General features: G+C 40.4%; 2 protein-coding genes across 3 annotated transcripts in view; one reads left to right on the top strand and one right to left on the bottom strand.

Annotated features, from left to right (window-relative positions):
• LOC121505706 (PARP1 binding protein) overlaps nt 1–21,661 on the top strand; it is a 26,864-nt gene extending 5,203 nt beyond the window's left edge. Inside the window, exons 5-12 of one of the 2 annotated variants that reach the window (XM_041781227.1) lie at nt 1,574–1,744; nt 1,886–2,040; nt 8,590–8,773; nt 8,899–9,080; nt 10,991–11,072; nt 19,429–19,609; nt 20,088–20,336; nt 21,429–21,661. In XM_041781227.1, the coding sequence (XP_041637161.1) occupies nt 1,574–1,744; nt 1,886–2,040; nt 8,590–8,773; nt 8,899–9,080; nt 10,991–11,072; nt 19,429–19,609; nt 20,088–20,336; nt 21,429–21,613 (1,389 nt within the window). In that variant the 3' untranslated portion in view covers nt 21,614–21,661. Of the gene's footprint in view, nt 1–1,573; nt 1,745–1,885; nt 2,041–8,589; nt 8,774–8,898; nt 9,081–10,990; nt 11,073–19,428; nt 19,610–20,087 lie in introns of both variants that reach the window. The other variant, XM_041781228.1, reaches the window with a different exon arrangement.
• On the bottom strand, nt 21,627–26,789 carry pmch (pro-melanin-concentrating hormone). Its single transcript, XM_041781229.1, has 3 exons — nt 26,544–26,789; nt 21,954–22,095; nt 21,627–21,813 (listed from the first exon to the last, which is right to left on the bottom strand). The coding sequence occupies exons 1-3, from the start codon at nt 26,787–26,789 to the stop codon at nt 21,764–21,766; spliced, it is 438 nt and encodes a 145-aa protein (XP_041637163.1). The 3' UTR covers nt 21,627–21,763.

Raw genomic sequence — 26,789 nt, 5'->3', positions numbered from 1 at the left:
GCACCACGCTGCTGGCAAGACTTCACCTCCTCCACCCCGGCCTCCTCCTTTATAGCTTAAAGCTTAACCTTCTCCACCCCAGCCTCCTCCTTTATAGCTTAAAGCTGGTTACACGCCTTCTCCGCCAAGTAAAACTGCATATCCATTTTGCAATAAAATGGTAAAATGTATGATGACCATGTTCTGGACTGAACGTAAGTTATAATATAGAATGATGTGTTGCTTGAATTTGCTGAAAAATACATATGGAAGATGAGGAACCTAAACATCCCGTATTAAACTGCAATTGCAATATTGGGGGAAAAAATAGCAATTAGATTATCTTTGCAAATCGTTCAGCCCTTGTAGGGTCCAGGCAACTAAACGGAGCTTGTGTGCCCACTGGTTGCACATCCACCACTTCCATATATCCCCTAAACAACTGTGACAACTACCCCAGTGAGAATGTGATGACCAACCCCAACTGGAATTTAATTACACTTTTTAAGGGAAACCATTGTTTTGTCATAAACCCATTGTGTAAAATCATAGAAGAAAAATACTGAGGAGCTAAATATTTACAATTTTACATAAAAAACACAAAAAGTCCTCTCACCTCAAATTCAGCTGTCTTACTCAAGAGAAGACTATACAGATGAGCTTTAGTCCCAATTCCTGAAATTTCCATACCAAGTTATGAGAGACACCACCCTCTAGTGGCGAGATATGAGTGTGACAGCCAGCCCCATGTGAAAACCAACCCTGTTCTCCCCTAGTTCTTTTTTTCAGGTTACAATTAGAGCAAAAGACAGTCATAAGTGCAAGTTTTAGGCATGTAGGGTGCCAAGGATGCATCCGGGGGCCCAATGTGCTACAACTTGGGGTTTGAGAGGGGGTGTAAGGCAGCCAGAGTCAAGCTTGGCACATGTCAACAAGCTTTTGTCGCTCGGCAGTCAAGGTCAAACTCGACAGCATCTCTTTTGTCTCTAATCCTTGGTCATACAGCAGGAGACCACTAGCAGTTTTTGGGCACCTCGGGGCATCCACCACATAATCAGGGGCTCATGGCAACCCTACTACTTGCTGGGATGGCACCCTAGGCTGTGCTTACTCTCAACATCCACCCCTTAATCCACACTAAAGGTGTGGACTTTGCTATTTTCAACAGATTGTTTTTCGATGCTCATAGCTAATATGCAAGGACATCCGGAGAACAACTGGGATTGAGTCAATCCTCCATCCCACTCTCAGGTGGCTTACTCACCTCATCTACGCCTTACTTCAGCCTCATTTTTTGCCCCAAACATGCCTAAAAGTTCTGCATAGTACTGAACAGTCATGTTGTAGGCACACTAAAATGATCTAAAATCAAGACTTTGGAATGAGTAACCCAAATTGTAATGTTTTTCAGCAAACGGCCATGATAAAATACAAGGAATACATTTAAAAAAGAGATTCTTCTGCTTGTTACACAATTGAGATGGTAGATGATGTTACTCTATATAGGTCTCTCTACAAGCTATGCCCAGTTTTAAAGCCTAAAGTATTGCTTTAATGGGGACTTTAGTGATGTTTATGCTGTTGAAATCAACAGGTGAAAATGGCAGTGAGAAGGGTTTTCTGCTCCTATCTCAGTCTGCTCGTGAACTCCAAAAACGACATGGCCTTGGCGCTAACCCTCGACGTCCCCAGCAGAGCCCTTGGACGGCAGGCGTTCACAGACATAAAGCACGCCGCACAGAACAACAACACGTCTCTCTTCTTGGTAAGAAACTCAGCATGTGCTCTAAGCCCTAAGGTAATGATGTATACACACTTGACATCAGAAGAAAAACAGAACGACAGGATAAAAGTGTTGTAAATCCGTTCTGCTGCAACTTTCTGGTCTACTTCGTGCTTTTCGCAGGCTGTGACGTCTTTTGTGAGAGCCATCCAGCTCGGAGGGAAGGGCTATGCTCCGGCTGAGACCAACCCGCTGAGAAAGCATGTCAAAGGCCTGTCAGAGTTCGTCCAGTTTCTTGACAACCTGGAAGAAATACTGGGGGAGATTCCTGACCCAAGGTACATATTTAAGCCTAATCCGGGTTTCCACTTGGTCCTTTTCCACTGTAGGCTCAGAGGTGTTGTCTTCTCCTCTATGACAGGATCTACTGTAGATGTTTGGAGGCAGATTTAAGTTCAGTCACAAATTTAGTCAAGTTTGATCTCAGGGGCCAAAGCTTGGTCTTCTTTGAGGTTGTCACAGTTAGATTTACAAATAATACCTAAAATAATGATTAGTTATAAAAACATTAGAACATTCTCTTCATTACTGACACAAATTTATTGCTCTCTTATTATTTTGCTGATGGTGATACTAAGAATGCTGAGCAAGCAACTTCAAATAATGAATCTCTGTTTACTCCAGGGGCGTCTCATAGTCACAAAGATCTTCAGATTCAGAGAAATCATCCTGAGCTCATTAGAGGAATTCAGAGATTCCAAGAAAAGTTGTGCGTGCGTTTATATCTGGCGGCGCCTGAGGTCAAACACAGTCAACATGGTGATTTATCATGGAGAGGGATTTTCTCTAAATTGCTTCAGTTCTGATAAGACTCTGTTTTCTCTCTGTGTGGCCTTTTTAAAATTCTTATTTACTTAATAAATTTATGGCGTAAGGCAATATTTGGAGGTTTTAAGATCTACAGATATGAATTTAAATGAGATAAAGAATGAGCAAGGCCACCCATAAGGGGGCATAAAAGGGGAGAGCTTTCTGGGGTCCAGCCAAACTGGGGGCCTATGTTCAGCTAAATCATGGTCCATTGTAAAGTCAAGCTATGTTAACCATATTTTATTTTTTAACCTGATAATAACTGCTCCTATCAAAGCAACAAAAAGGAGTTTTATTTTTTTATGTTTTCGTACAGTATAGCCTAATTGAGGAGTGACAGCTAAGCCATGGTGTGCAATTAGATATGCATCAAGGTGCAAGAAAATAAAGTAGAAGAAACTGAGACATTTGTTATCAAGAATAATGGGGTTAAAAGTGACCAATATGGGGGCAAAAATGAGTGTAAGCGGCAAAGGGTGACATTTGGCAAAAAAGAGGGTTAAAAGTGGCAAAAATAGATGACAAGTGGCAAAAATAAGAAGAAAAGGGTTCAAAAAATGTGTTCAAAGTGGGGAAAATGGGAGAAAGTGGCAAAAAATGGATTGAAAGTGGCAGAAATGGGTTACAAGTGGAAAAAAGTGGCAAAATAGGTGACAAGTTGCTTAAAAGTGGCAAAAAATGCTGTTAAAGTGACACAGTTGGGTTACAAATTGGCAAAAGTGGTTTACATGTGGCAAAAATGTGTGACAAATGGCAAAAAACTGCAGAAATGGGTTAAAATTTAAGTGGCAAAAAGAAGTGGCAAAAATGTGTAACCAGTGGGAAAAGGAGGTGGTAAAAATTGGTGTTAGTGCCCAAAAAGTGACAAAAATAAGCAAATAATGCATGATAGTGGCAGAAATGGGTTACAAGTGGCTTAAAAAGGGCAAAAAATGTGTTTAAAGTGGAAAACATTGGTTGAAAGTGGCATTAATGGGTGAAAGGTGGCTAAAATTGGGCACAAATGGTCAAGAAAGGGCAAACAAATGCCAAAAGTGGCAAAATTGGGAAAAAGTGGCTTAAATGCTGTTGGAATGATACAATTGAGTTACAAATTGGCAAAAAAGGTTACAAGTGGCAAAAAAATAGATTGGCAAAGTAGGCCAAAAAACAGCAAAAATGGGTTAAAATTAAAGTGGCAAAAAGAATTGATAAAAATGTGTTACAATATGGAATAGGAGGTGGCAAAAATGGGGGACAAGTGCCCAAAGAGTGACAAAAATAAGCAAACAATGCGTGATAGGGGCAGAAATGGGTTAGAAGTAGGTAAAAATTTTGCACAAATGGGGGAGAAATGGTCAAAAGGGCCAAAAATGCAGTTAGGGTGATAAAACTGGTTGCCAATTGGTAACAAGTGGCAAAAATGGGCTAAAAGTGACACAAAAAGAAGTAGAAAAATGGGACAGAAAAGTGGCAAAAAGGAAAATAGCCCACAAGTAGCTTAAGAGTAGCAAAAATGGGCGAAAGTGCCAATAAAATGTGGTTAGGGTGGGAACAATTGGTTACAAGTGGCAAAATGGGTTAAAAGTTAAAGTGGCAAAAAGAAGTGTTGAAAATGAGAGTAAAGTGGCTAAAAATTTGAAAAAATTGTTAAAACCTGGCAAAAAGTTGATGCAAAATGTAGCTTCAAGTGCCTAAAAAAGCAAAAATTAGCAAATATATGGCATAAAAATTGTTTAAAAGTAGCTAAATGGGCAAAAGTGGAAGAAATGGGTTAAAATGTGGCAAAATGAACGAAGGCGGTAAAGGGGTTAAGTTGCAAAAATGGGTAGAAAAACTAGGAAAACGGGTTAAAAAATGGCACCAATAATGAACGTGAGAGCCCAATAATAGCTAGACAGGCTTTCCAGCGCTAGAATGAGGTAACTGTTAGCCAGGATGCTAGCACCAGTGCTACTGATTCAACACACATGCACTGATATCATCTATTAATCACAGCAGGTGAGGGCCCCATCCTCTGGGTTTCCAGGGGCCCCACTTCTGAGGGCAGGCCTGAGGACAAGATAATTTTATTTGTACCAACATAGTTTACGTTGATTAAAATATAGATGCTGAGTCTTGGAATTTCCCCTTGTGGGACTAATAAAGGAATATCTTTTCTTATCCTAATGCTCTGTCAAAAGGTTTTTTTTGTGTGTTATTGGTAATATGGCAACCATTTATTTCTTTATAATAAGTATTTGTCCAGCCCTAATATGGATCTGAACTGGGCTCAGCTTTGTTTGTGTTGCTACTATAGGGATATTAACTGGCCTGTGGAGCACCTGTGCACTTAAATCACACCTGTCCTTCTGCAGGTCCTTATCATATCCCTTAAATCCCTGTAATGGCTCCCATCTAAGCTGCTCATGATAACATTCGGATTGCTAAAGCATGTTGATCTCTGCCAGATCAAAGCTTTTCTCTTTGTTGAATAATGTGTTGGAGCTCTACTTTGATGAATTATCGTCAAATTTGAATCATTCTTGAAATCATTACAGATTATTTTTGATGTCAAAGCTCCTGGCACCACAAAAGAAGTGGTTATCAGAGATGATTTAACCGCTCTATCATGTGAGAGGGCTCTGAGGTGAAATAGCAGAGGGAGAACTTATGTAGCAGCAACGCTAGCTTCCCTCAGTCGAGCCATAACAACACACTGTGATGTTTGTGTAGTGGACTGGACTCTCGCTGCTCTTCTGAGGGTTCTCATGCAGACTTATGAGAGCGCTCCACGTCTGACGAGACACTGATGAACTCGGCCAACATGTGTCTTTCAACAGGCAGCCCCTTTACACTCTCAGTGGAGTACTGTGTTTCCTCATACAAACACCTTCTGTGGAGAGTTCAGGGCCTTTGTTCACCGAACATCTGTTTTCCCAAATGATTCTGTTACTGAGCGCCGCTCGTTCACATCAGAGCTGGGTCAGGGCTCGACCACTGCCTCTCCCCCTTATTCTGTCTTCTTATAGCTTGGTTTGAATCATTCTGCTACCAAAAGGCAAGGAAAGCTTATTTGTAATGTACCATTCATACAAAGAGACACTGAAATGTCTTAAAAATGCTGAATGCAACACCTGCCTCTGTGGGACCTCAGGCCTTTCCACTTACTAGAAAGTGGCACTGTAGCATTTAGCAACAACAGCAACTCATTAAAATACATAAACTCTGATATGGAGTTGGCCCCTCTTTTGCAGCTAAAACAGCCTCCAGTCTTCTTGGAAGACTTTCCACAAGATTTTGCAGTGTTTCTGTGGGAATGTGTGCCCATACATTCCATAGAAAATTGATGAGGTCAGGCACTGAGGCTGAACGAGAAGGCCTGGCTCACAGTCTCCACTCTTGTTCATCCCAAAGATGCTCGATGGGGTTGAGGTCAGGGCTCTGTGTGGGCCAGTCAAGTTCTTTCACACCAAACTCATCATGCCTTTCTTTTCTAGCACTGGGGCACAGTCTTGTTTAAATATGAAAGGGCCTTTCCCAAACTGTTGCTACAAAGTTGATAGCATAGCATTGTCCAAAATGTCTTGGTATGCTGAAGCATTAAGATTGGACTTCACTGGAGATAGTAAAGGGGTCTAGTCCAAACCCTGAAAAACAGCCCCATACCATTATCTCTCTTAACCAAACTTCACAGGTGGCACAGTGCAGTCAGACAGGTAACGTTCTCCTGGCATCCACCAAACCTAGATCACCATCTGACTGCCAAACAGAGAAGTGTGATTTTTCACTCCACAAAACACATTTCCACTGCTCCACAGTTTAGAGTCGGTGTGCTTTACACCACTCCATCCGCTTGGCATTGATGTGAGGCTCAGCCTTGGAAACCTATTCCCTGATGCTTCCACTGCAGTTTTTGTGACAGTGTTGGTGACTATAAGTCCTCATGTACCCAGCTCTGGGTTTTTTCATTGTGTTTTGTTTTGTGGCTGAGTTACTGTTGTTCCTAAACGCTTCTACTTTCTAATAATATCATGTGCAGTCGACTGTAAGCTTTGATGACATCGTCTTCAAAGGGAGTAGTGGAATGTTTTATAAGCTTAAATGACGTCTTCAAAGGAGACGGTGGAATGTTTTATAAGCTTAAATGACGTCGTCTTCAAAAGGAGTGTTGGAATGTTTTATAAGCTTAAATGACGTCGTCTTCAAAGGGAGTGATGGAATGTTTTATAAGCTTAAATGATGTTGTCTTCAAAGGGAGCGTTGGAATGTTTTATAAGCTTAAATGACGTCTTCAAAGGAGATGGTGGAATGTTTTATAAGCTTAAATGACGTTGTCTTCAAAAGGAGTGTTGGAATGTTTTGTAAGCTTAAATGACGTCGTCTTCAAAGGGAGTGATGGAATGTTTTATAAGCTTAAATGATGTTGTCTTCAAAGGAGACGGTGGAATGTTTTATAAGCTTAAATGACGTCATCTTCAAAGGGAGCGATGGAATGTTTTATAAGCTTTGATGATGAGGCTTGCAGATTTAGTAACATCTTTTAAATTACTTCTCAAAACCTACTTTTACAGAATTGCTCTATACGTTTTGCTGCTCTTACTCCTTTTATCCATGACTTTTCTTTCCATTGCCATCTTAATATCCTCTGTTTTCAATTTATTACCTGTTCCTTTTCTTTTTTTCTGCTATTAATCTTCTTATTCTTGTTGCATTGCGAATGATGTGATGTTGTCTTCTTACATGTGTTTATGGTTTCACTTTAATATAATTTCATACTGTCTTTTCTTGGGTATTTTCATCTTTTACTATTTTAACTGCCATCAAGATCATCTGTGTCATTTCCATTCCTTTTAACTGTGCTAATAATGTAGACTTGTTTCAGTTCATTATGATTTTCTGTTTCATTATCAAGACTCTCTGTTTGGTTTATTGTTAATTTGTTTATTTTGTTAACCCTGAGTTCTTGCTTTTGCTATGTCTGTTAAAGTACTTTGTAAACAACTGTTTTTAAAGGTGCTATATAAATAGTTATTATTATTAATAATATAATATTATTATTATTATTATTATTATTATTATTATGTCTTCCAAGGCAGCTATGGAATATTTTATAAGCTTTGACATGTCTTTGAAGGCAGCGATGGAATGTTTTATAAGCTTTGATGATGTTGTTGTCAAAGGCACAGAGGGTGGACTGTTGGTAAAGCTGGGGATATTGGGGTCTTTTTTTCCCGCCATTTTTGTTAAATAGTAGGCCACAGATGGCAACTACGTCTGGGTGGAACTTGCGAAGAGCAAGGGGGAAAATCTGTGATTTTATGTGGTCGTCTGCTTTGTGGCTGAGTTGCTGTTCCTAAACAATTCCACTTTTACTGTCTTTTTGCAAAGGTAGTATCCATCACAATGCCATGCTTAAAGTCACTGAGCTCTTCAGATTGACCCATTTTGTCTCACAAATGTTTACAAATGGAGAGTGCATGGCTAGGTGCTTGATTTTATACACCTGTGGGCCGAGTCAGGGGATTGACGGATATTAGGAAGGGCAAAAATTCTATCAGTTGATATTTAAAGCACTTGGCTGTCATAAGAAGTGATATGCTACTATAATTTTTGGACATGTAGCTCAGATAATCAGAGTAAAAAATCCCCCTAAAATCATTATAAAGTGGAAAATCCTGGAGTTGTTCTTCTTACAGTATGCTGTTGTGAGCTGTAACGGAGCCCAGCGTGACTTTAACAGGGATTTAGGTGGTTCTTTCTGCTTCATTATGTTAACATTGGCAGCGTTGAGATACAGTGAAATAAAGCTTAACCGAACGTTAACACTGCAACAATTACTCTGAGCTCTTAAAGTCAGCAACCAATAAATTGAAAGTGAAGCTGCCGTATATCTTCTGACGACTTTTGAAGGCTTTCCTGGGTTTTCGGAGTTATTCATATTGGCAAATTTTGGCTGAACTTATGAAACACTAATAATTCCATCCAGATGAAACCTTGTGTGTGTTCTGCAGAAGACCTTTCCAAACAAATGCATGTTTAATTTTTATTTTTCTCAGTGTGTGTGGGGCCAGGCTGGTGATGGCCATCAGGGCGGCTCTCGTGAAAGGACGCAGCAGTGGAGACGCCGTTTACGCCGCAGCAGAGGAGACGACAACAGAGCTGAAGGAGAGAATCTGCCAGATCCACCAAATCCAGAAGGAGAACGCTAATGGAAGCGGGACAGGGATAAGCCCTGCCAGGGTAATGTACAACCCTCAGCAATCCAGCCAGCTACAGTTTGGCTTTCCATTCATACAAACTCACTTCATCTTCTCCAAAAGTCAGCTATGTGAGCTAATGGTTGTTGTGTTGATGTTCCTCTACAGCCAAAAGCTTACGCAGTCAATCATGCCACAGCCTACGGAGGTCGGGACACGGTGAAGGTGCTGCTGGCACTGCTGGATGAAGAAGCTCTGACTCCTCTGTGTCAGAATAAAGCAGACCTGCTGTCTGAGGATCAGCCTATTCTCAGTGGAGCTGAAGGCACCTGCATCCTCATGCTGTTCAGGTGGGCAGAAATGTTCATGCAGATCAAAGTGAAATATGGAGTTTTCCTAATAGCTTGCTTAAATAACTGGACAGATCTTAGACCTGTCTCTATTGATGCATCTACCTCCTTTCTTTTTCTGTGCCTTCCTCTTTCTCTGCATCTCCCTCCTCTCTCTTTCTGCAACCCTCCCCTCACTCCTTTCTTCCTCATCTTCCCCTTGTCTCTTTCTGCATCTCCCCATTCTCTTTTTCTGGGCTTCCTTCTTTTCTTTTTCTGCACCTTCCACTTCTTTCTTCCTGCATATCCCCATTCTCTTTTTCTGCAGCTCTGTCCTTTCTCTTTCTGCACCTCTGCCCTCTCTCTTTCTGCATCTCCCTTCTTACTCTTTCTGCTTCTCCTTCTTTTCTCTTTCTGCATCTCTGTCCTTTCCCTTTCTGCATCTCTCTCTTTTCTCTTTCTTCATCTTTGTCCTCTCCCTTTCTGCATCTTTGTCCTTTCTCTTTCTCTTTCTGCATCTCCCTTCTTTCTCTTTCTGCAGCTCTGTCCTCTCTCTTTCAGCATTTCCCTTTTTTCTCTTTCTTCATCTGTCCTTTCTCTCCCTGCATTTCTATCCTTTCTCTTCCTGCATTTCCCTCTTTTCTCTTTCTGCATTTGTCCTTTCTCTTTCTGCATCTCCCTCTTATCTCTTTCTGCATCTCCCTCTTTTCTCTTCCTGTCGCTCCATCTTCTCTTTTTCTGGACCTTCCTCTTCTTTCTTGCTGCACCTTCCTCCTCCCTTTACTGCATCTCCCTTCTTTCTTTCTGCATCTCCACTTCTTTTTCTGCATGTCCCTTCTCTTTTTCACCTTCCTTTTTTTTGCATCTATTCCCCCTTTCTGCATTTTCTCCTCATTTTTTTCTTTATCTTTATTCTCTTTCTTCTTTCTTTCTTTCTTTCCCATTTTTTTCTGCATCTCCCTTTTCTCCTTTTCTGCAGCTTCCTCTTCTATTTTTCTGCATTCCCTTCTTCTCTCTTTCTGCATCTCTCACCCTTTGCCTCATCTTCCTTTTCTCTCTCCCTGCTTTTCTCCCATTTCTCTTTCTGCATTTCCCTCTCTTCTCTTCCTGCATCTTCCTCTTCTTTCTGCGTTTACTACCCTGCTTCTCCATTTTCTTCTTTTATTTTCCTCTATCCATAGTTTCTCTCTCTCTGCATTTCTTTCTTTCTCTTTGCCTTTCCCTCTACCCCCTTTTCAAGCCCAACACAGCCTCTGCAGATAACTGTTCAAAATGAGTCTGGTTCTTCTGGTTTATGCTAAAGGGAAGTTTTGCTGTGCCACTGCAGCTTTGTTAAATGCTGCTGACTGCTGAGCTCATTATGGATGAATGTCTGGCCTTTTTTAAAGAATATAACAAAGAGTGCAGTCTAGACCTGCTCTCTTTGTGTAGATTCTTGAGATATCACTGATAACATCTGTGAAATGATTGCAGAAAGTTTTGCAACAACTCTATAATAACCATCACACTGGGGTCAAATTTAACTTTAAACTCCTCTTTGATAAGAATTTGTGCAATGGTCCCCCATCTGATAGGAATTTTTAATGTTTCTTGATGTGAATATTTCCATCTTTGAAGGATTCAGTGAGAGTGGGAAACCCCCCAAAAACAGAAATTACCCCAACGTGAGACTCTCCCCTGAAACCATACAGAGGAAAATCCTCCCACACCACAATGGAACACTTTCCCCGGTCAAACATCTGAAATACAAATATAAACATGTGAAAATAGCCTCTGGTTATTATGTCGGAGGTGGATGACATCAAAGGATGATATCTAATATGTTGAGACATCAGCCCAGTCTGATGTGTTCATGTGTGTTTAAGAAGTGACCGTATAACCCCTCCAGTTTTTAATCTTATGTCATTGTCTTGCTTTATTTTCTCCCTCAGATCCCCTGAAGTGTCCACTGGATCTTCTCCAGAACCTCTAAAGAACCGAGTCCAGAGCCGGCTAGACCTGCTCAAACCCAAGGTAACATGGGCCCCTCTCTCTAAGAGCCCCAAATCCAAACCATCAGTTACTTCAAATTGAATCACATGTACAAACACTGAAAATAATGTCTTTACATCCTGTAATTTCTCCCTGGTATTATATTATTTGTTTTCTTAGCTGAAGCGCACATCTTAACCGACTTCCACCGCTCTCGTTTGCACAGCTGCGTTTTAGCTCTAAGCGTCGGTTTGAGGGTGCCGTGTAAATCCATGGCATGAAACGGCTTATTTCAGGGGGATTCAAACCATTAACCAGTCCAGACGATAAGTGGTTTTATTGTCAGAGGCGGGGCTCGGCCCCGTTTGCTTACCCTGCAAAATAAAAACACAGCAGATCTGATGTCAGGATCTGACTTCTTTCCTTCCTGTAAGCTCAGCTGTTCTGTTTTTACCTGGATGTGTTCTGGTCCAGTACGAGGATCTGTTACAGCAGGATTATACAACTTCTGTTTTTTGACACTATTGATTTTTTTATAAACATGGTGGTAGGCAGAGGACTTGATCATCGGACCCCCTATTACATAAACATACTCATGTCTACACCCTGTGGTGACATAGCCTAATTGATACATATTTTGGGCAGGGGTTATCTATTGTACAAGCTCAGTTCCAAAAAAGTTGGGGCACTGTGGAAAATGTAAATAGGAAAAGAATGCAATGGTTTTCAAATCTCAAAACTCATTTTATTCACAATAGAACATAAACAATATATCAAATGTTGACACTGAGTAATTTTATCATATCATGAAGCTCATTTTGAATTGATGTGTTGTTCGTGAACAAGACAGCATGAAGAGGGATCTCTTTTATGTGAACAACAAGATCCGGATCCTGTTTTCCTCTTTTTCTTACTTTGTTGTCCTGTCCCAACTTTTCTGACACTTTTCTGGGTACTGTGCGTTTGCTGTTGCGGCTCCAATACTATGGAACGATCTACACCAGCACATTGAACAGGCCTCTTCTCTACCCGTTTTAAAATCTCTTCTTAAGACCCATCTCCTTTCTCTGGCCTTTAACACACAGTCGTCGACTTTTATATTTATTTGGTATTTTTATGCATGCCTTTTCATGTTACTTATGTTGTATGTCTTTTAAATTGATTCTGTATTTTATATGTAGTGCTCTTCTTTTATCTCTTGTGAGCTGCTATGTTTTTTATGTACTTTTATTTATTCTCCTATACAGCGCTTTGGTCAACTGTGGTGTTTTTTAATTTAATTTAATTTAATTTAATTTAATTTAATTTGATTTAATTTATTTTATTTGATCAGGGACAATGCACCAAAAAAAACATTAATCACATACAATGATAATAATATGAATAATATGTTATGTGCCAGGTTTTAGCAAAAATGCTAGTTTCCACCTGCAGTCCCTGGACAGGTTGATGTCACATTTACACAAATAAAGAAGCATTTATACTGATTGAACAGTTCAGTTTAAAGTGCTTAACAAATAAAGTTGGAGTTGGAAGTTGGAGTTAAAAGTAGAAAAAACTGGCAAAATTGGTGACAAGTGGCCAAGCAATGGCACAAATGGCAAAAAAAAAAAAAAAGGTTCAGAGTGGCAAAAATGGGTTGAAGTAGAAAAAAGGTGGCAAAATGGGTGAAATGGCAAAAATGAGTGTAAAAGTAGCATGAATAAATGATTTCAACACCAGTGCCCAATAGTAGACTGACATACTTTTATCAGCTCCAAAATGATGTAACTGTTAGCCAGGATGCTAGCACCAATGCTACTGACCCGGCACACATGCACTGACATCAATAAATCGTAACTGAGGAAGGGGCCATGGGTTTATCAGGAGCACAGTCAATTCTGAGGGCTGGTCTGGTTTATGAGGTTTGAATTGCATTATTAATTTATTTAAATTTTACAGTCACTTAAAATGATCTAATGAGTTTCTTTATACATTTTACTGATTGGTTTCATCGTCTGGTCCTCATCCTGGATGTTTCTTCTTTGCCCCTCGGCTCCATAATTGCTGAGTCACCCAAACCCTCTGACATGTCCAGCTTTAGATTTTAATGTAAGTCTGATTTTTTTAACATGAAGTAGCTGGGCTTTGTGAACTCCATGTGTGCTAAACACATTTATGAAATGGCTCCTTTATTTGATTGAACTAGCAGATGTCATTTTAGCTCCCCACACTCTGGCTGCCTTCCTGTTTGAGTGCGCTGTAATGGTCCCTGGGCAGCTCACCGCTTCCTGAACTCGGTGAGCGGAAGCTTTCTGCATCAATTTCACTTTGAAGATGCCATATCAGTCGCGTAATTCGACTAGCAAGGGAAACTTGAAAGGTTATTGTTTCCTGTTGTCTGCTGAATGACTTTATCCCCGACGTGTCCAGTGGTTTCATCATGCACTGACGTCAACTGAGATAGACAGATTTAGTTTCTGCTGCTGGGACGTTTCCAGATTGCTCTCTCAGTGCCACAGATGATCAAAACACTCGACTAAAGATCTGAATGTGGCGCTATCTGCACTCTCTGTTTCATATGGTGATAGCAGTAATGGTGCACCTGTTCCCTGTTCTCGCTTCTATCACCTGCGTGTGAGAACATACATCAAAACGCTGCTGCAGAAATTGTTTGCACCTGTTTTTGGAAAGACTAACAGGAATGTCTCTGGCAGGTGTCTGCCGTGTTATGTCAGCGGGTGCGGAGAGGTTATTTCAGGACATTCGTCTTCAGAGGAGTGAGAGCCGTCTGACCGCCGGGTGCCACGTCGGGCTCCCACCTGTTGTAATTGGATTAGATGTTCTCGGTCAGTCGTGGTCTGGCTGTGTTCACTCTTCCATCCCCTTCCATTGTTTCAGAGGTGAATCAGATTAAGGTCAGGCAATATATGAAGGTTTAAATTTATATTATGTAATATCAAATGTGACAAATGTGCACTATGAATTGGGCTTAAGTGTCACACAGTGGTAATTTCATGTATAAAACAAAAAAGGGGTCTGGCTGCAGACCCTTCATCTATATCTAAAAAGGGAAGTGTTGTAATTTCCCAGTACAACACATTTGCTGTTCTAGATTTTTGGGGTATACAGTTGCAAGAAAAAGTATGTGAACCCTTTGGGATTTCTTGGATTTCTGCATAATGGTCATCAAATTGGTCATAAAATGTGTTCTGATCTTCATCTAAGTCACAACAATAGACAAATGGTCTGCTTCAACTAATAGCGCACAAAAAAATGATATGTTTTCATGTTTTTATTGAACAAAACATGTAAACATTCACAGTGCAGGGTGGAAAAAGTATGTGAACCTTTGGATTTAATAACTGGTTGACCCTCCTTTGGCAGCAATAACCTCAACCAAACGTTTCCTGTAGTTGCAGATCAGACCTGCACAACGGTCAGGAGGAATTTTGGACCATTCCTCTTTACAAAACTGTTTCCGTTCAGCAATATTCTTGGGATGTCTGGTGTGAGTCGCTCTCTTGAGGTCATGCCACAGCATCTCAATCGGGTTGAGTTCAGGACTCTGACTGGGCCACTCCAGAAGGCGCATTTTCTTCTGTTGGAGCCATTCTATTGTGGATTTACATCTTTGCTTTGGGTCGTTGTCCTTTTGCATCACCCATCCTCTGTTGAGCTTCAGCTGATGGACAGATTGTCTAAAGTTTTCCAGCAAAATGTCTTGATAAACCTGGGAATTTACTTTTCCATCAATGACAGCAATCCGTCCAGGCCCTGAAGCAGCAAAGCAGCCCCAAACCATGATGGCCCCTCCACTTTATTTCACAGTTGGGATGAGGTTTTGATGTTGGTGGGCTGTGCCTTTTTTTCTCCACACATAGCGTTGTGTGTTCCTTCCAAACAACTCAATTTTGGTTTCATCTGTCCACAGAATATTTTGCCAGTAGTGCTGTGGAACATCCAGGTGCTCTTTTGCGAACTTCAAACATGCACCAATGTTTTTTTTTTTTGGACAGCAGTGGCTTCCTCCGTGGTGTCCTCCCATGAACTCCATTCTTGTTTAATGTTTTACTTAATGTAGATTTGTCAACACAAATGTTAGCATGTGCCAGAGATTTCTGTAAGACTTTAGCTGACACACTAGGATTCTTCTTCACCTCATTGAGCATTCTGCGCTGTGCTCTTGCAGTCATCTTTACAGGACGACCACGCCTAGGGAGAGTAGCAACAGTGCTGAACCTTCTCCATTTGTAGACAGTCTGTCTTACCATGGACACATGAACATCAAGACTTTTAGAGATACTTTTGTAACCCTTTCCAGCTTCATGCAAGTCAACAATTCTTGATTGTAGGTCTTCTGAGAGCTCTTTTGTGCGAGGCATGGTTCACATCAGGCAATGCTTCTTAGAACAGCAACCTTAAAACTGGTGTGTATTTTTTATAGGGCAGGGCAGCTTTAACCAACACGTCCAATCTCATCACATTGATTGGACTCCAGGTTGGCTGACTCCTGGCTCCAATTAGCTCTTGGAGAAGTCATTAGCCTAGGGGTTCACATACTTTTTCCACCCTGCACTGTGAATGTTTACATGTTTTGTTCAATAAAAACATGAAAACATCAGTTTTTTGTGCGGTATTAGTTGAAGCAGACTGTGTTTATCTATTGTTGTGACTTAGATGAAAATCAGAACACATTTTATGACCAATTTATGCAGAAATCCAAGAAATCCCAAAGGGTTCACATACTTTTTCTTGCAACTGTAAATCAACTTTATTCGTAAACAAAGTCGGGCAGTTACATTTATGTAAAAACCACATTAGCAAACATTACAGACTAAGAAACATTTCATAACTCAGGATTAAATTATGTATAGACCAGTTTCAGAAGTAGTTACGGGAACGGTGGCTTGTTTTAGCTTTGCTAGCTGGAGCTTACATAGCTACGCTACCTATGTAAGTTAGCTTTAGCAATAAAAGCTTTAACAAACATAACTAGAACTAAAGTAGCTAAGGAGACGCATATCTCTGTATCTCACATAGTTGCTCTGTGAGCTTAGCTTTAGCTACGTTAGCTACATAGGTATGTTGTCAGAGCTAAGTTTAGAAAATGTAGCTAAAGCTGATTTAGTTACATAAATACATACATATTTAGCTGCTTTGTAAGCTTAGCTTTAGCAACGCCAGCTCCATGGCTATATTAGGTTATGTTATCTATAGCTAAGTTTGCTTTAGCAAAGTGAGCTTTAGAAAATGTAGTTACAGCTAATTTAGTTATATGAATACATAAATATTTAGCTGCTTTGTGAGCTTAGCTTTAGTTTCGTTCGCTATGTAGCTATGTTAGCAACAAAGCTCTGTTATCTAAAACTAACTTAGCTTTAGCAATTTGAGCTTTAGCAAACATAGCACAAGCTAGCTTGGCAACGTTGAAAATGTAGGTATGTAGCTCACTTTGCTGCTTTGTGAGCTCAGCTTTGCCTAAGTAGCTATATTAGCTATGTTATCTACAGCCAAGTTTGGTAAAGAAATGTGAGCTTTGGAAAATGTAGTTTAAGCTGATTTGGTTACATAAAGACATACAATTTAGTTGCTTTGTGAGCTTAGCTTTAGTTACGTTGGCTATTTGCCTGTGTTAGCTATGAAGCCCCGTTATCTGCAGCTAACTTAGCTTTAGCAATTTGAGCATTAGCAAACATAGCTGAAGCTTTGCCTAAGTAGCTATATTAGCTATGTTATCTATAGCCAGGTTCACTTAAGCAATGTTAGCTTTAGAAAATGTAGCTTAACATAATTTAGTTACATAAATACATATTTAGCTGCTTTGTGAGCTCAGCTTTTATGTGTTAGCTTTGTTGCTAAGGCAGCTATGAAGCTCCATTATCTATTGCTAACTTAGCTTCAGCAATGTAAGATTTAGAAAATGTAGCTAAAGCTAACTTAGCAAGATAGCGCAGCGGTAGATGACAGATATGTAGCTGATGTAGCTGCTTTGTGAGCTTAGCTTTAACAATGTCAACAATGTGGCTACATTAGCTACATAGCTTAGGCATCTAACAGAGCTAATAAAGCTTTTAAAAATTACCCCAAATATAGTATATTCGTCATATAAATATTCCTTAAATGTTTCAGTTTACTTTTCTTAAAATCCCAAAGATATAGTAAAGGTTTCAACAAAAATTCCATGAAAATTCTCTAAAAATTTAAGGCAAAGTCCCCAAAATCTCAAAGCAAATTCCACCCAAAATGTATAAATAAATAAATAACCCCAGAGTTCCATCGTAAATTATGAAAAAATTCCAAATGAATTCCCCCAAACAACCAAACTAATTCCTAAAATTTAGGAAAATTTTGAAGGAGATTCACTGCCAAAATTTCCAGGCAAATTCCAAAACCCGAAGAATCCTGTGATGTGCTTATTATGTTTGCACTGCCACTGAAATGTTTATACATCATTACGTACAGTTATTCCCTGAAAGAAAAAAAATATTGAGGTATATATCGTCCAGCACTTCTGAGCTAAAAAATATTGAGATCTGATTTTTGGTTAATATTGCCCAGCCCTACTCCAGGGCAGCCAGAGCAGCATCTATTCCGTTTTTAGCTCCGTTATTGAAGTGTGCCAGGTTTTTAAGGTCTGCTGTTGTTTTAGGAGCTCTTTTAAGAAGTTCCTTTGAAAAGCACAAAGGCTTTGATCCCTTTGTGCTTCATGGACCCACCCAGCTTTGCTCGCTGCACTATTTCCCTCAGATTTCTCCTCCCCACTGTGGCCCACTGGCCTTAAGGGTGAAATCCTTGGATTGTGATAATCCTGAGCAGACTTGGATCAAACAGTGGATAAAAAGCTGTGGATATGTTTACTCTAGGGCCAGGATTGTAGCCTTCAGTATGACTCACATTGTTAACTAATCTAAGGCTTTTTAATGAGCTGCTGGCCTTCGATCTCTGTGGTTACACTGAAGAAAACTGCTTCTCCTGTTTTAAGTGGTGTTAAATAGCACCGGTATATTAATGAAGCCTTCTTTATCAATGATGATGGTATCTTCATGTGGACTGTACTCCTTTAAAATGATCCACATATATAAGACACAATAAGACAGTTTCATACATCAATAACAATAGCTGATATCAGATTATTTGAAATGCTGACATTTCATTTTATTTGATTTATTTGTCAATTTGAGGTTTTAGTGCTCCTTCTTAAGCACTTTTGTTCTTTCATTCCCTGAATCTGACATTTTTTTTAGTTTCAGAACATCAAAGTTAAAGGCCTCTACCCCTTAGCCATTGATACTGATCAGCAATGATGGCGCCACTGACATTTTTTTTGGTTTCACATGTCTGAACAGCTATTAAATGGCCCACATTGACTTTTGTAAAAACATTCACAGTTCTAAGAATCAACCCTGAAGTTTGTTGATCTCCAGACTTAAATGGTGCACCACCGAAGGCCTAAACTCTTCATCATCAGATGGACTGGGACTACATGTGCACTGGCTTCTTAGATTAGATTGAGGTCTTGGTTATGACTTGGCCACTCTAAAACATTCACCTTGTTGTCTTTAAACTATTTCTGTGTAGCTTCCGCTGTATGCTTCAGGTCATTGCTGGAAAATAAATCTTCTCCCAAGCTGTAGTTCTCTTGCCACATTAATTTTATCCTCTACTTTTACAAGCCTTCATTGCCTGCCTAGAAGCATCCCCACGGCATGATGCTGCCACCACCATGCTTCACAGTGGGGAAGGTGGTCCCTGCCAACCACAGCGTCTTTTCTGATACTCAAGAACACCATTTAGGTCTCATCAGACCAAAGAACATTCTTCCTCTTGGCCATGGACTCACCCACATGCCTTTAGGTGAACTCTAGTCCAGATTTAATCTGAGTTTTTGCCTTTCTCACTGGTTTCTATTCTTGTTCTTTCCATTTCTTGATGATGGATTTATCTGAACCCTGGGGATGTTCAGTCCTAGATTTTTTTTATCCATTCCCGACTTGTACTTTTCAGTAACATTTTCTCTGAATTGCTTAACGTGTCCTTTGTCTTCATGGTGTAATGGTAGCCAGGAATACTGACTAACCAGTGACTGGACCTTCCAGTCACAGATGTCTTTATAAAACAGTCGCTTGCGTCACATCCAATGCACTATCTCACTTACTGTGAGACTGATGCCAGAAAAGGGATGCGATTAATCATGATTAACTATAGAAATTCTTATTTTAATTGCAATGAAAAAATTTAAAGCCCTGGTGTTTTTCGCTGCCTACTTTTGTTTTGTTCCTTCCACTGAAGTAAAACCAGTAATAAAGTTTTAAAACCTGGAAAGCAAGGCCTTGTGTCTTGAGTCACTGATACTTACTAACCGTGTTATTGTGGAGTAGTTGGATTTAAGCTGTTTTTTTCTGTTTTTATTTTCCAGCCCAAAGAGCGAGTCATTCGATCCCAGTTTGCCTGCACATACAAAGATGAAGAGCTGCCTCTGAACCGTGTGCTAGAGTTCCCCAGCACCAGCCAGGTCCCTACCTGTGTGCACCCAGCACCAAAACCCAGTCCTGCTGTGGATGAGGAGTGCAGCTCTGATGTGGAGGAGACAGCCACAGGTAAAGATGAATCCACTTAATCAAATCATACCTGTACTTTTAACACGCTCCACCTTATGCAGGGGGAAACACGATTAATTTGAGTTTCGCCTGATGCCAAAAAGCTGGCCCGAGGCCCAGGCACACCTTCCCAGCTCCAGCCTTGACCTCTTCCCAGCCCCAGCCGTGGGACTGGTGCTTATTTCATTATATTAAATGAGTCCCCCATTCTATAAAACCTACTCACGTCCACATCTGTAAAACCAAAGAGGAAAAAACTCACACAGACTGTTTGCCCATTTCCCTTTCTGTCTTTTGTTCCGTGGGAATTCAGGCTCGGCTCCATCAGGTTACATGACAGATGTTAAATTTCAACTCCGCAGAATAAACACACGGCCTGCTTCAGCTAGCAGCTAACGTCAGCAATTTCGTCACAGCTTTTTTCTTTTTTTCCTACCAGGTTGTCACATTTGCTTTCGCTCTGTTTCAATCTTTCCAGACAAGCCTGCTCCTGCCTCTGAAAATAAGAAACAGAGCGGGGAACAGCAGGGAGTCGCTCTCAAGCCAAGAAGTGGAAATGCCCAAAACAGAGTCGGAGGAAGCAGAAAGAAGACGGGGGCTCAGATTCAAAACAAGGGCAACAAGAGGAAGCAGGTGGATTCTGAGCAGCATGGGGGATCCGAAAATGAGCCTCCGCAGAAAAAACAGCCAGCGAAAATACCCTGCAAGAATGCGGGCAAGACCTTAAGTAAGAAGAAGCTGATAGCAGGGCAGGGAACACTCACCAGCTTCTTCAGGGTTTAATGATCGTATGCACTGGTCTCACTTTATTACAATAGAAGGACTTCATGTGAAGTGACAAATCTTATGCAATATGTAAGGCTGCACCAGTGCATCAGTTTAACACCTGTATCACACGACATCAGCCCACTGGCTGATAATCAGCCCTGATTTTCACAATTGCCCCATCTCTAACAGCCTAAATATCCCCTCTAAGGCTGCAGATAATGCTGCTTTTCAGTTTTAGTTGATCTTTATTTATTTCTCTTTATTATTATTTTTTTGTTTCCCAAAAACAAATGATTACATAAAAATCTGTGCACTTTTTCGTTATATTTTTTGATTAAAAAAAGGAAGATTAAAGAAGAGAACACTGGGACTGTAACATTCTTTTTTCCTACATATGCAACCCCCTGCAAGTGTTAGGAAAAAGAATGTTACATCACTTGTGTTCCGTTCTTTGATCTTATTTTTTGATCAGAACACAAAAACAGAAACAACCAATCGCCAGGGAAAGTAAAGCAAAAACAATGTCAGGAGTGATAAGTCATATGATTTTTTTTTCTTTTTACGATTTATTAATGACTTTCAGTGTATGCCCCAGTCCTGGTAAATATGTTTTATAACTCTAACTGGAGTCCTCCCCATCCTTGTAAATTAAGCTAAAGCTAGCAGACGATTAGCTTATATATGAGCATGAGTTGGTGTTTCTTTTGCGTGAAAACTGCAGAGGATAAAGAAAGCAAGGTAGCAGCGCAAAAATGTGTTAAATTTAAAGCATTTACGGCACATATTTTAAAGCAAGCCAAACTATTTTCCTAAAAAATCCACTTTCTGTGCCAAATTAAGCCAACCATCACCTAGCCCTAGCTTTATACTAAAGCTTTAAACACACCAGAAGATTTTTTAAAATTTTAACCAATTTCTAAAACGTGAGACCTCACATGGCATCAATCTAACTTTATGCTTCACATTTACTACCATTGCTGTGGCTGTGTTTGTTGTGCTTCCTCATTCAGTCACTTTGCCTCCTGATTGGCTGTCGTTCCATTCCATGCAGTGATTCACAGTGTGTGCTCACCTGTCCTCTGTGTAACCCTCACACAACGGGATTTATTAATGGAAAACAAAATAATGGGAGTTCATACATGGTTGGTACTTCCCTTCACCAAGACCAGCTCCACTTCAGCTGTATTCAGCATCCACTTGTATAGTTTGTATTTAACCAATGAGATTCTACTGTAAATATGACGCCAAATTTTCTGTTTTAATAAACTTTTATTTTGTTTTAGATTTTCTGTGCGTTCTTATTTACAGGGTCATGCATTCAGAGATCATAAGAGCTGTTTTTAAAGCAGGTTGAAGAGCAGACACTGGTACAGGATGAGGAGGCGTTTAAGTCTCCCAGCAGGGTCGGTACACTCTGCCGATCATACACCGCAGCACTGCAGAGACAAGGTGAGATGCTTTTATCAGTAAATATGAACACACAGATGTTTAAGGCTCTATGTGACATACCAATGACAGATACTGATACTTAGAAAATAAAACAAGGAATTTCTATGGCTATACCATATATACTCACTGTCAAGGTCAGTGTTTCTACGATCAATTTTCAGACTTTGCTCTGGAGGACTGAAGCTCAAGCTTTGGTCTGAGAGCAGAGGAAAGCTCCTAGCGAAGGCCGGATTCAGGCCATGAATGCGGTTTCCTTTCAGCCTCATGTCCTGAAACACAACAGTGATTAGCAATTAAATGTGGAACTGCGGTTGTCTAAATGTTAAATTTGTGATACTTATTGATTCCAAGTGTTAAAGTCACTGTAATTTTTTAGCATTAATTGTGGTCTTTTTGCCTTTATTTTGATAGGACAGCTGAGGAGAGACAGGAAATCTGGGGATAGAGAGTAGGGGAAGACATGGTCCAAACCATGCAACCAGTGCTAGACTAGGGGTTTCATTTATAAAACAGTGCATAAAGTCTACACCAAAATATTTCAGAGTTATAAAACATTGCACACGCACAAATTTATCCTCCAATAAATCCTGGTTCACCTGTAAATGGGCGCACATAGATCTGTCTCCTGTTCCACTAGATTTCTACAAAGTAATGTTAAAAATGTATATGCAAGGTGAAAAAAAGTGCAGAAATACTTACCCCTTTTAAAGTGACTGACCTAATTAAACACAGGTGGTGCTAGTAGTCTCACAATTAGTGAAATGGGGATCACCTGAGTGCAGTGAATGTGTCTCAGTGATTGGAGTATAAAGACACATGTGTCTCTTTATCAGTGTTCATAGCTACCATTACACCATGAAGACAAAGGAACACTCCAAGCAACCCAGAGAAAAGGTTATCAAAAAGTGTAAGTCAGGGGATGGATACAAAAAAATTCAAAGGCATGGAACATCCCCGGAATCCATCATCAAGAAATGGAAGGAATTTGGCATATGTGCAAATCTGCCTAGATCAGACCGTGCAAGAAGGAGACTAGTGAGAGGCCACCAAGACACCTATTTCTACTCTGAGGGAGTTACAAGCTTCAGCAGCTGTGCCAGGAAAGAGACTGCATGCAACAACTGTTGTCCGCGTTCTTCACTAGTCAATTCTTTATGGGAGAGCGGCACAGAGAATGCCACTGTTGATGAAAACTCAATATATCTGGATTAGAGGTCACCAGAAGGCATGTGGGGGACTACATGTTTAAGTGGAAGAAAGTTCTTTGGTCTGGTGAGACCAAATTGGTGCTTTTGGCCATCAGAGAAGATGTACCTAACACCGCACATCACCACAAACACACCATCCCCACTGTGAAGCATGGTGGTGGCAGCATTATGCTGTGGGATGCTTCTTGGCAGTCGGCCATGGAAAGCTTGTAAAAGTTGAAGGTTAAAATGAATGTGGTGGAATATAGGGGGACAATCTTATTCAGTCTGTAAGAGAACTATGGCTTGGGAGAAGATTTATTTTCCAGCAAGACAATGGCTCTGGTCAAAATTAAATTGACCATGATTGGTTTATTCAATCAATAAAAAGGTAAACCACCCAAGAGGATGAATACTTTTTATAGCCCCTATACGTTGACATTACTTTAATGCGATCAGCCTCTGCACTGCACCTACGGCTTCTATTTTTTGTTGCCCTGGTTGAGTATTGTTTGTTTTTACCTGTGTGGTATCATTACCGCCCTGTACGGCGCCATAAAGACCACACACCTTTCCACTCAGCAGGATCTGAACTCTTGATCAGCAGCCTCTTTAAAAGAATAACTTCGCCACAGGTGTTGGATCTTTTATTTACCAGCGTATCCAAGCCACAGGAACCCCCGAATGGAACAACCTCGTTTTTACTACATCACAGCGGCCCGTTTCTCCTCCAGATGGCTTTGTTCTCTCCATCATGGCCGCCTGTTCCCCATTACACCGCAGAGATAACCACCATGTTCACGACACACCGGGGAGGCAGCCGCTAGATAAACTCCCTCCACATCGCCGCCAGTCGTTTGAGGGAACCCAGAAATATCATCATTCTTCCCACTGTGATTCCAATAAATCTTTATGGGCTCGTGATCATTTGACCTTTTAAGCTAATAGTATTTCCTGGTTTTTCCAACGCTGCCGTAAAAGGTTTCATAGATGTGAATGAAATGTTGACTTAACAATGGACATAACTGATCGAAAGGGGTCAAATGTTCAATAAAGGAGAGGACATAATGTGCTCTTTGTGTTGTTGAACTTTGGTTTGCTGCTAAACTGTTTATAGAGCGAAATCTCACAATAAATACTTATGATGCATGACCCTCATTGGCGGAGTAAAAAGGCAGCAAAAGGAGTCCAGCCAAAGACTTGTACTCGAGATAAAAATAATCCAAATGGCTGGTTTCTTTGTTTTTATTTTCATTCTGACAACAAAAAACTGAGAGTTTGGATGTTCCACATGACAAAAACCGCTCCATAAACAGACAAGTGTCTAAAGTACTCTGAGAAAAAAACATTTAGACGATATTTTGCTTAGGGACTTCTTTTTTTTTTTTTTTTTTTGGTGGAAAGCAGTTAGAATGGAAAATGATTTTTTATATTTTTATGTGAAATATCATTACACAGCGTAGAAAGTACATTGTTTTTGGAAGGGCCTGCTGCTTTTGAATTTTTTAAATCCAATTTTTTTGGTGTTTTGGCAAGAGGAGTAACTCAACATGTTCAAAAATGATACAGCCAAGTTGCCAGGTAGTAAAAAAGTGAACCAGATGAACCCGAGAGCTGAAGGGATGCTTCACAACTGGGCAAACCAAATATTTAATCTACAGCTCAGTTATCGTTAGAGTATGAGTAAATAATGTGTTGAACTCCTGACAACAGGGATTAGTGCTTTTCAGGACTCACAGCATCTTAAATGTACAAACCCCAGTTCCAAAAAAGTTGGGACATAGTGTAAATTTTAAAATAAGAACAGAATACAGTGATTTTCAACCTATATTCAATTGTGAATACAGCACAAAGATGAGATAATTTAAGTTTAAACTGATTAACTTAATTGTTTTTTGGAAATATATGCACCCTCTGAATTCCATACCTGCAACACATTCCAAAAAAGTTGGGACAGAAACATGTTAACCCCGATGTTATGTCACTTTCTTCTAACAACGCTCTAAGCATCTGAATTATTGAGATTTGAATACTTGACCATTTTATTTGGCATTTTCAGTGCATACAGGCCTGTGTTATACCCTCTTTTTCTCTGTGAAGCCATTATGTTGTAACTTGTGCAGATTGTGGCTTGGCATTGTCTTCCTGAAAAGACATTGTTTCAGTGGAAGCATATGTCACTCCGAGTTCACGGATGTGCAAGGTACCCATGCCATGAGCACCAATACACCCCTGCACCATCACAGATGCTGGCTTTTAAAATGCTTAGCATAAGTTCAAGCAGTAAGACTTCTTTTCCATTCATCATTTGATTCATTTATAATCATCCATTCATGTGTCTCCCTTTCCCGTTCTGGCAATCAGCTGGTACGGGCGTTTACTCACTTAGATTCTGAGCCAGTCCCATTCTGCCACGACCTCTCTCATCCAACCATCCTGTAGCTGTTGTGCTTATAAATCTGTTCTCCTCTCATCTGCAGTGAGCCTGCTGTTTCAATGGAAACACTGCAGCCCTCCTCCACCATCTCATGGGTGTCGAGGTCCAGCTCCTCAAAAGCCCACTCCTCATCTTAACCTACTCCCTACATCCACACTACCAGTGTCTACACTTGACTTGGGGGGTATAATCGATGGGGACAGAATTTGATAAAGAGTGCTCTCAAGTACCCTCTGAGTGGACAAAATTTGTCAGAGTCTTAGGCTTCTTTAAAGTGTACAAGATTTTACAAATCCTGTACTTTAGTGCTCTTTAGTGCCCTATATTTGGATGAGATCTGACAAAGTGGCCTCTGAAGTTCCTTCTTAGTGGACAAAATTTGACAAGTTGCCTCCTTAGTGCCTTGTTGGTTGCTGAAATTTGGCAAATTTGGCAAAAAGTGCCATCTTGAGTGCCCTTTAAGCAGACAAAGTTTGACAAATGGCCTCTCAAGTGTCCTCTGAGTAGAAAGAATTTGAAGAAATGACCTCCTTAATGCCCTCTTAAGTTTCTTCTAAGTGGACAAACTTTGGCAAAATTTGAGAAAGCTGTCTAAGAGTTCTTCTAAGCAGACAAAATGCCTCTTAAATGCCCTCTAGCTGGACTAGATTAGATGAAGCACCCTCCTAAGTGCCCTACAAGTGGGCAAAATTTTACTAAGTGCCTTTTGAGTCATCAGAATTTGAGAAATCATTGCTTTAGTGCCCTCTTGGTTGCTGTGATAAGGCAAAGTGCCCTATTTGTGGACAAAACCTGACAAAGCGCCCTCTTAAATGTCCTTTAAGTAGACACATTTTGACAGAACCCTTTTAAGTTCCTTCCAAGTGGCCAAAATTTGACAAACGGCCTCTTTAGTGTGCTCTGAGTGGACAAATTTTGAGGAAGTGCCCTCCAAAGTGGTTTGGGTGGTGTTAAAATTGTCTATGGTTGAGTCAATGTAGAGAAAAACAAAGGACAAGTCGGATAAATGCATCATTCCGGTGATTCTGTGTTCACACCGAAAACTAGGAGTTTAACAAACTCAATGATTAAAAGTCTCTCAATCAGTACTTACTGATATGATGATGATTTTTGGACTTTCCTCTTCATCCTTTACGCTGTTGTCCAGCACACTTCGTCTGTATGACGGTGGAACTGCAGCATGCTCAGTCATTGGCTCGTCCCTCAGTACCAGCCCGAGGCCATCTTGCTCTGTTGCGCTGTCTTCTGCTTTATTTGCAGGCATGGCAACAGTACATGAGAGGCTGCTCAGCTCAGAGAACAGCACCAGAGTATACAGGATAGAGTTTACAGAGATCAT

The sequence above is a fragment of the Cheilinus undulatus genome, linkage group 23, assembly GCF_018320785.1.
Source record: "Cheilinus undulatus linkage group 23, ASM1832078v1, whole genome shotgun sequence".
NCBI classification, from domain to species: domain Eukaryota; kingdom Metazoa; phylum Chordata; class Actinopteri; order Labriformes; family Labridae; genus Cheilinus; species Cheilinus undulatus.
Note: the sequence above shows the minus strand (reverse complement) of the source record. Positions and strands in the feature narration are given on the sequence as shown.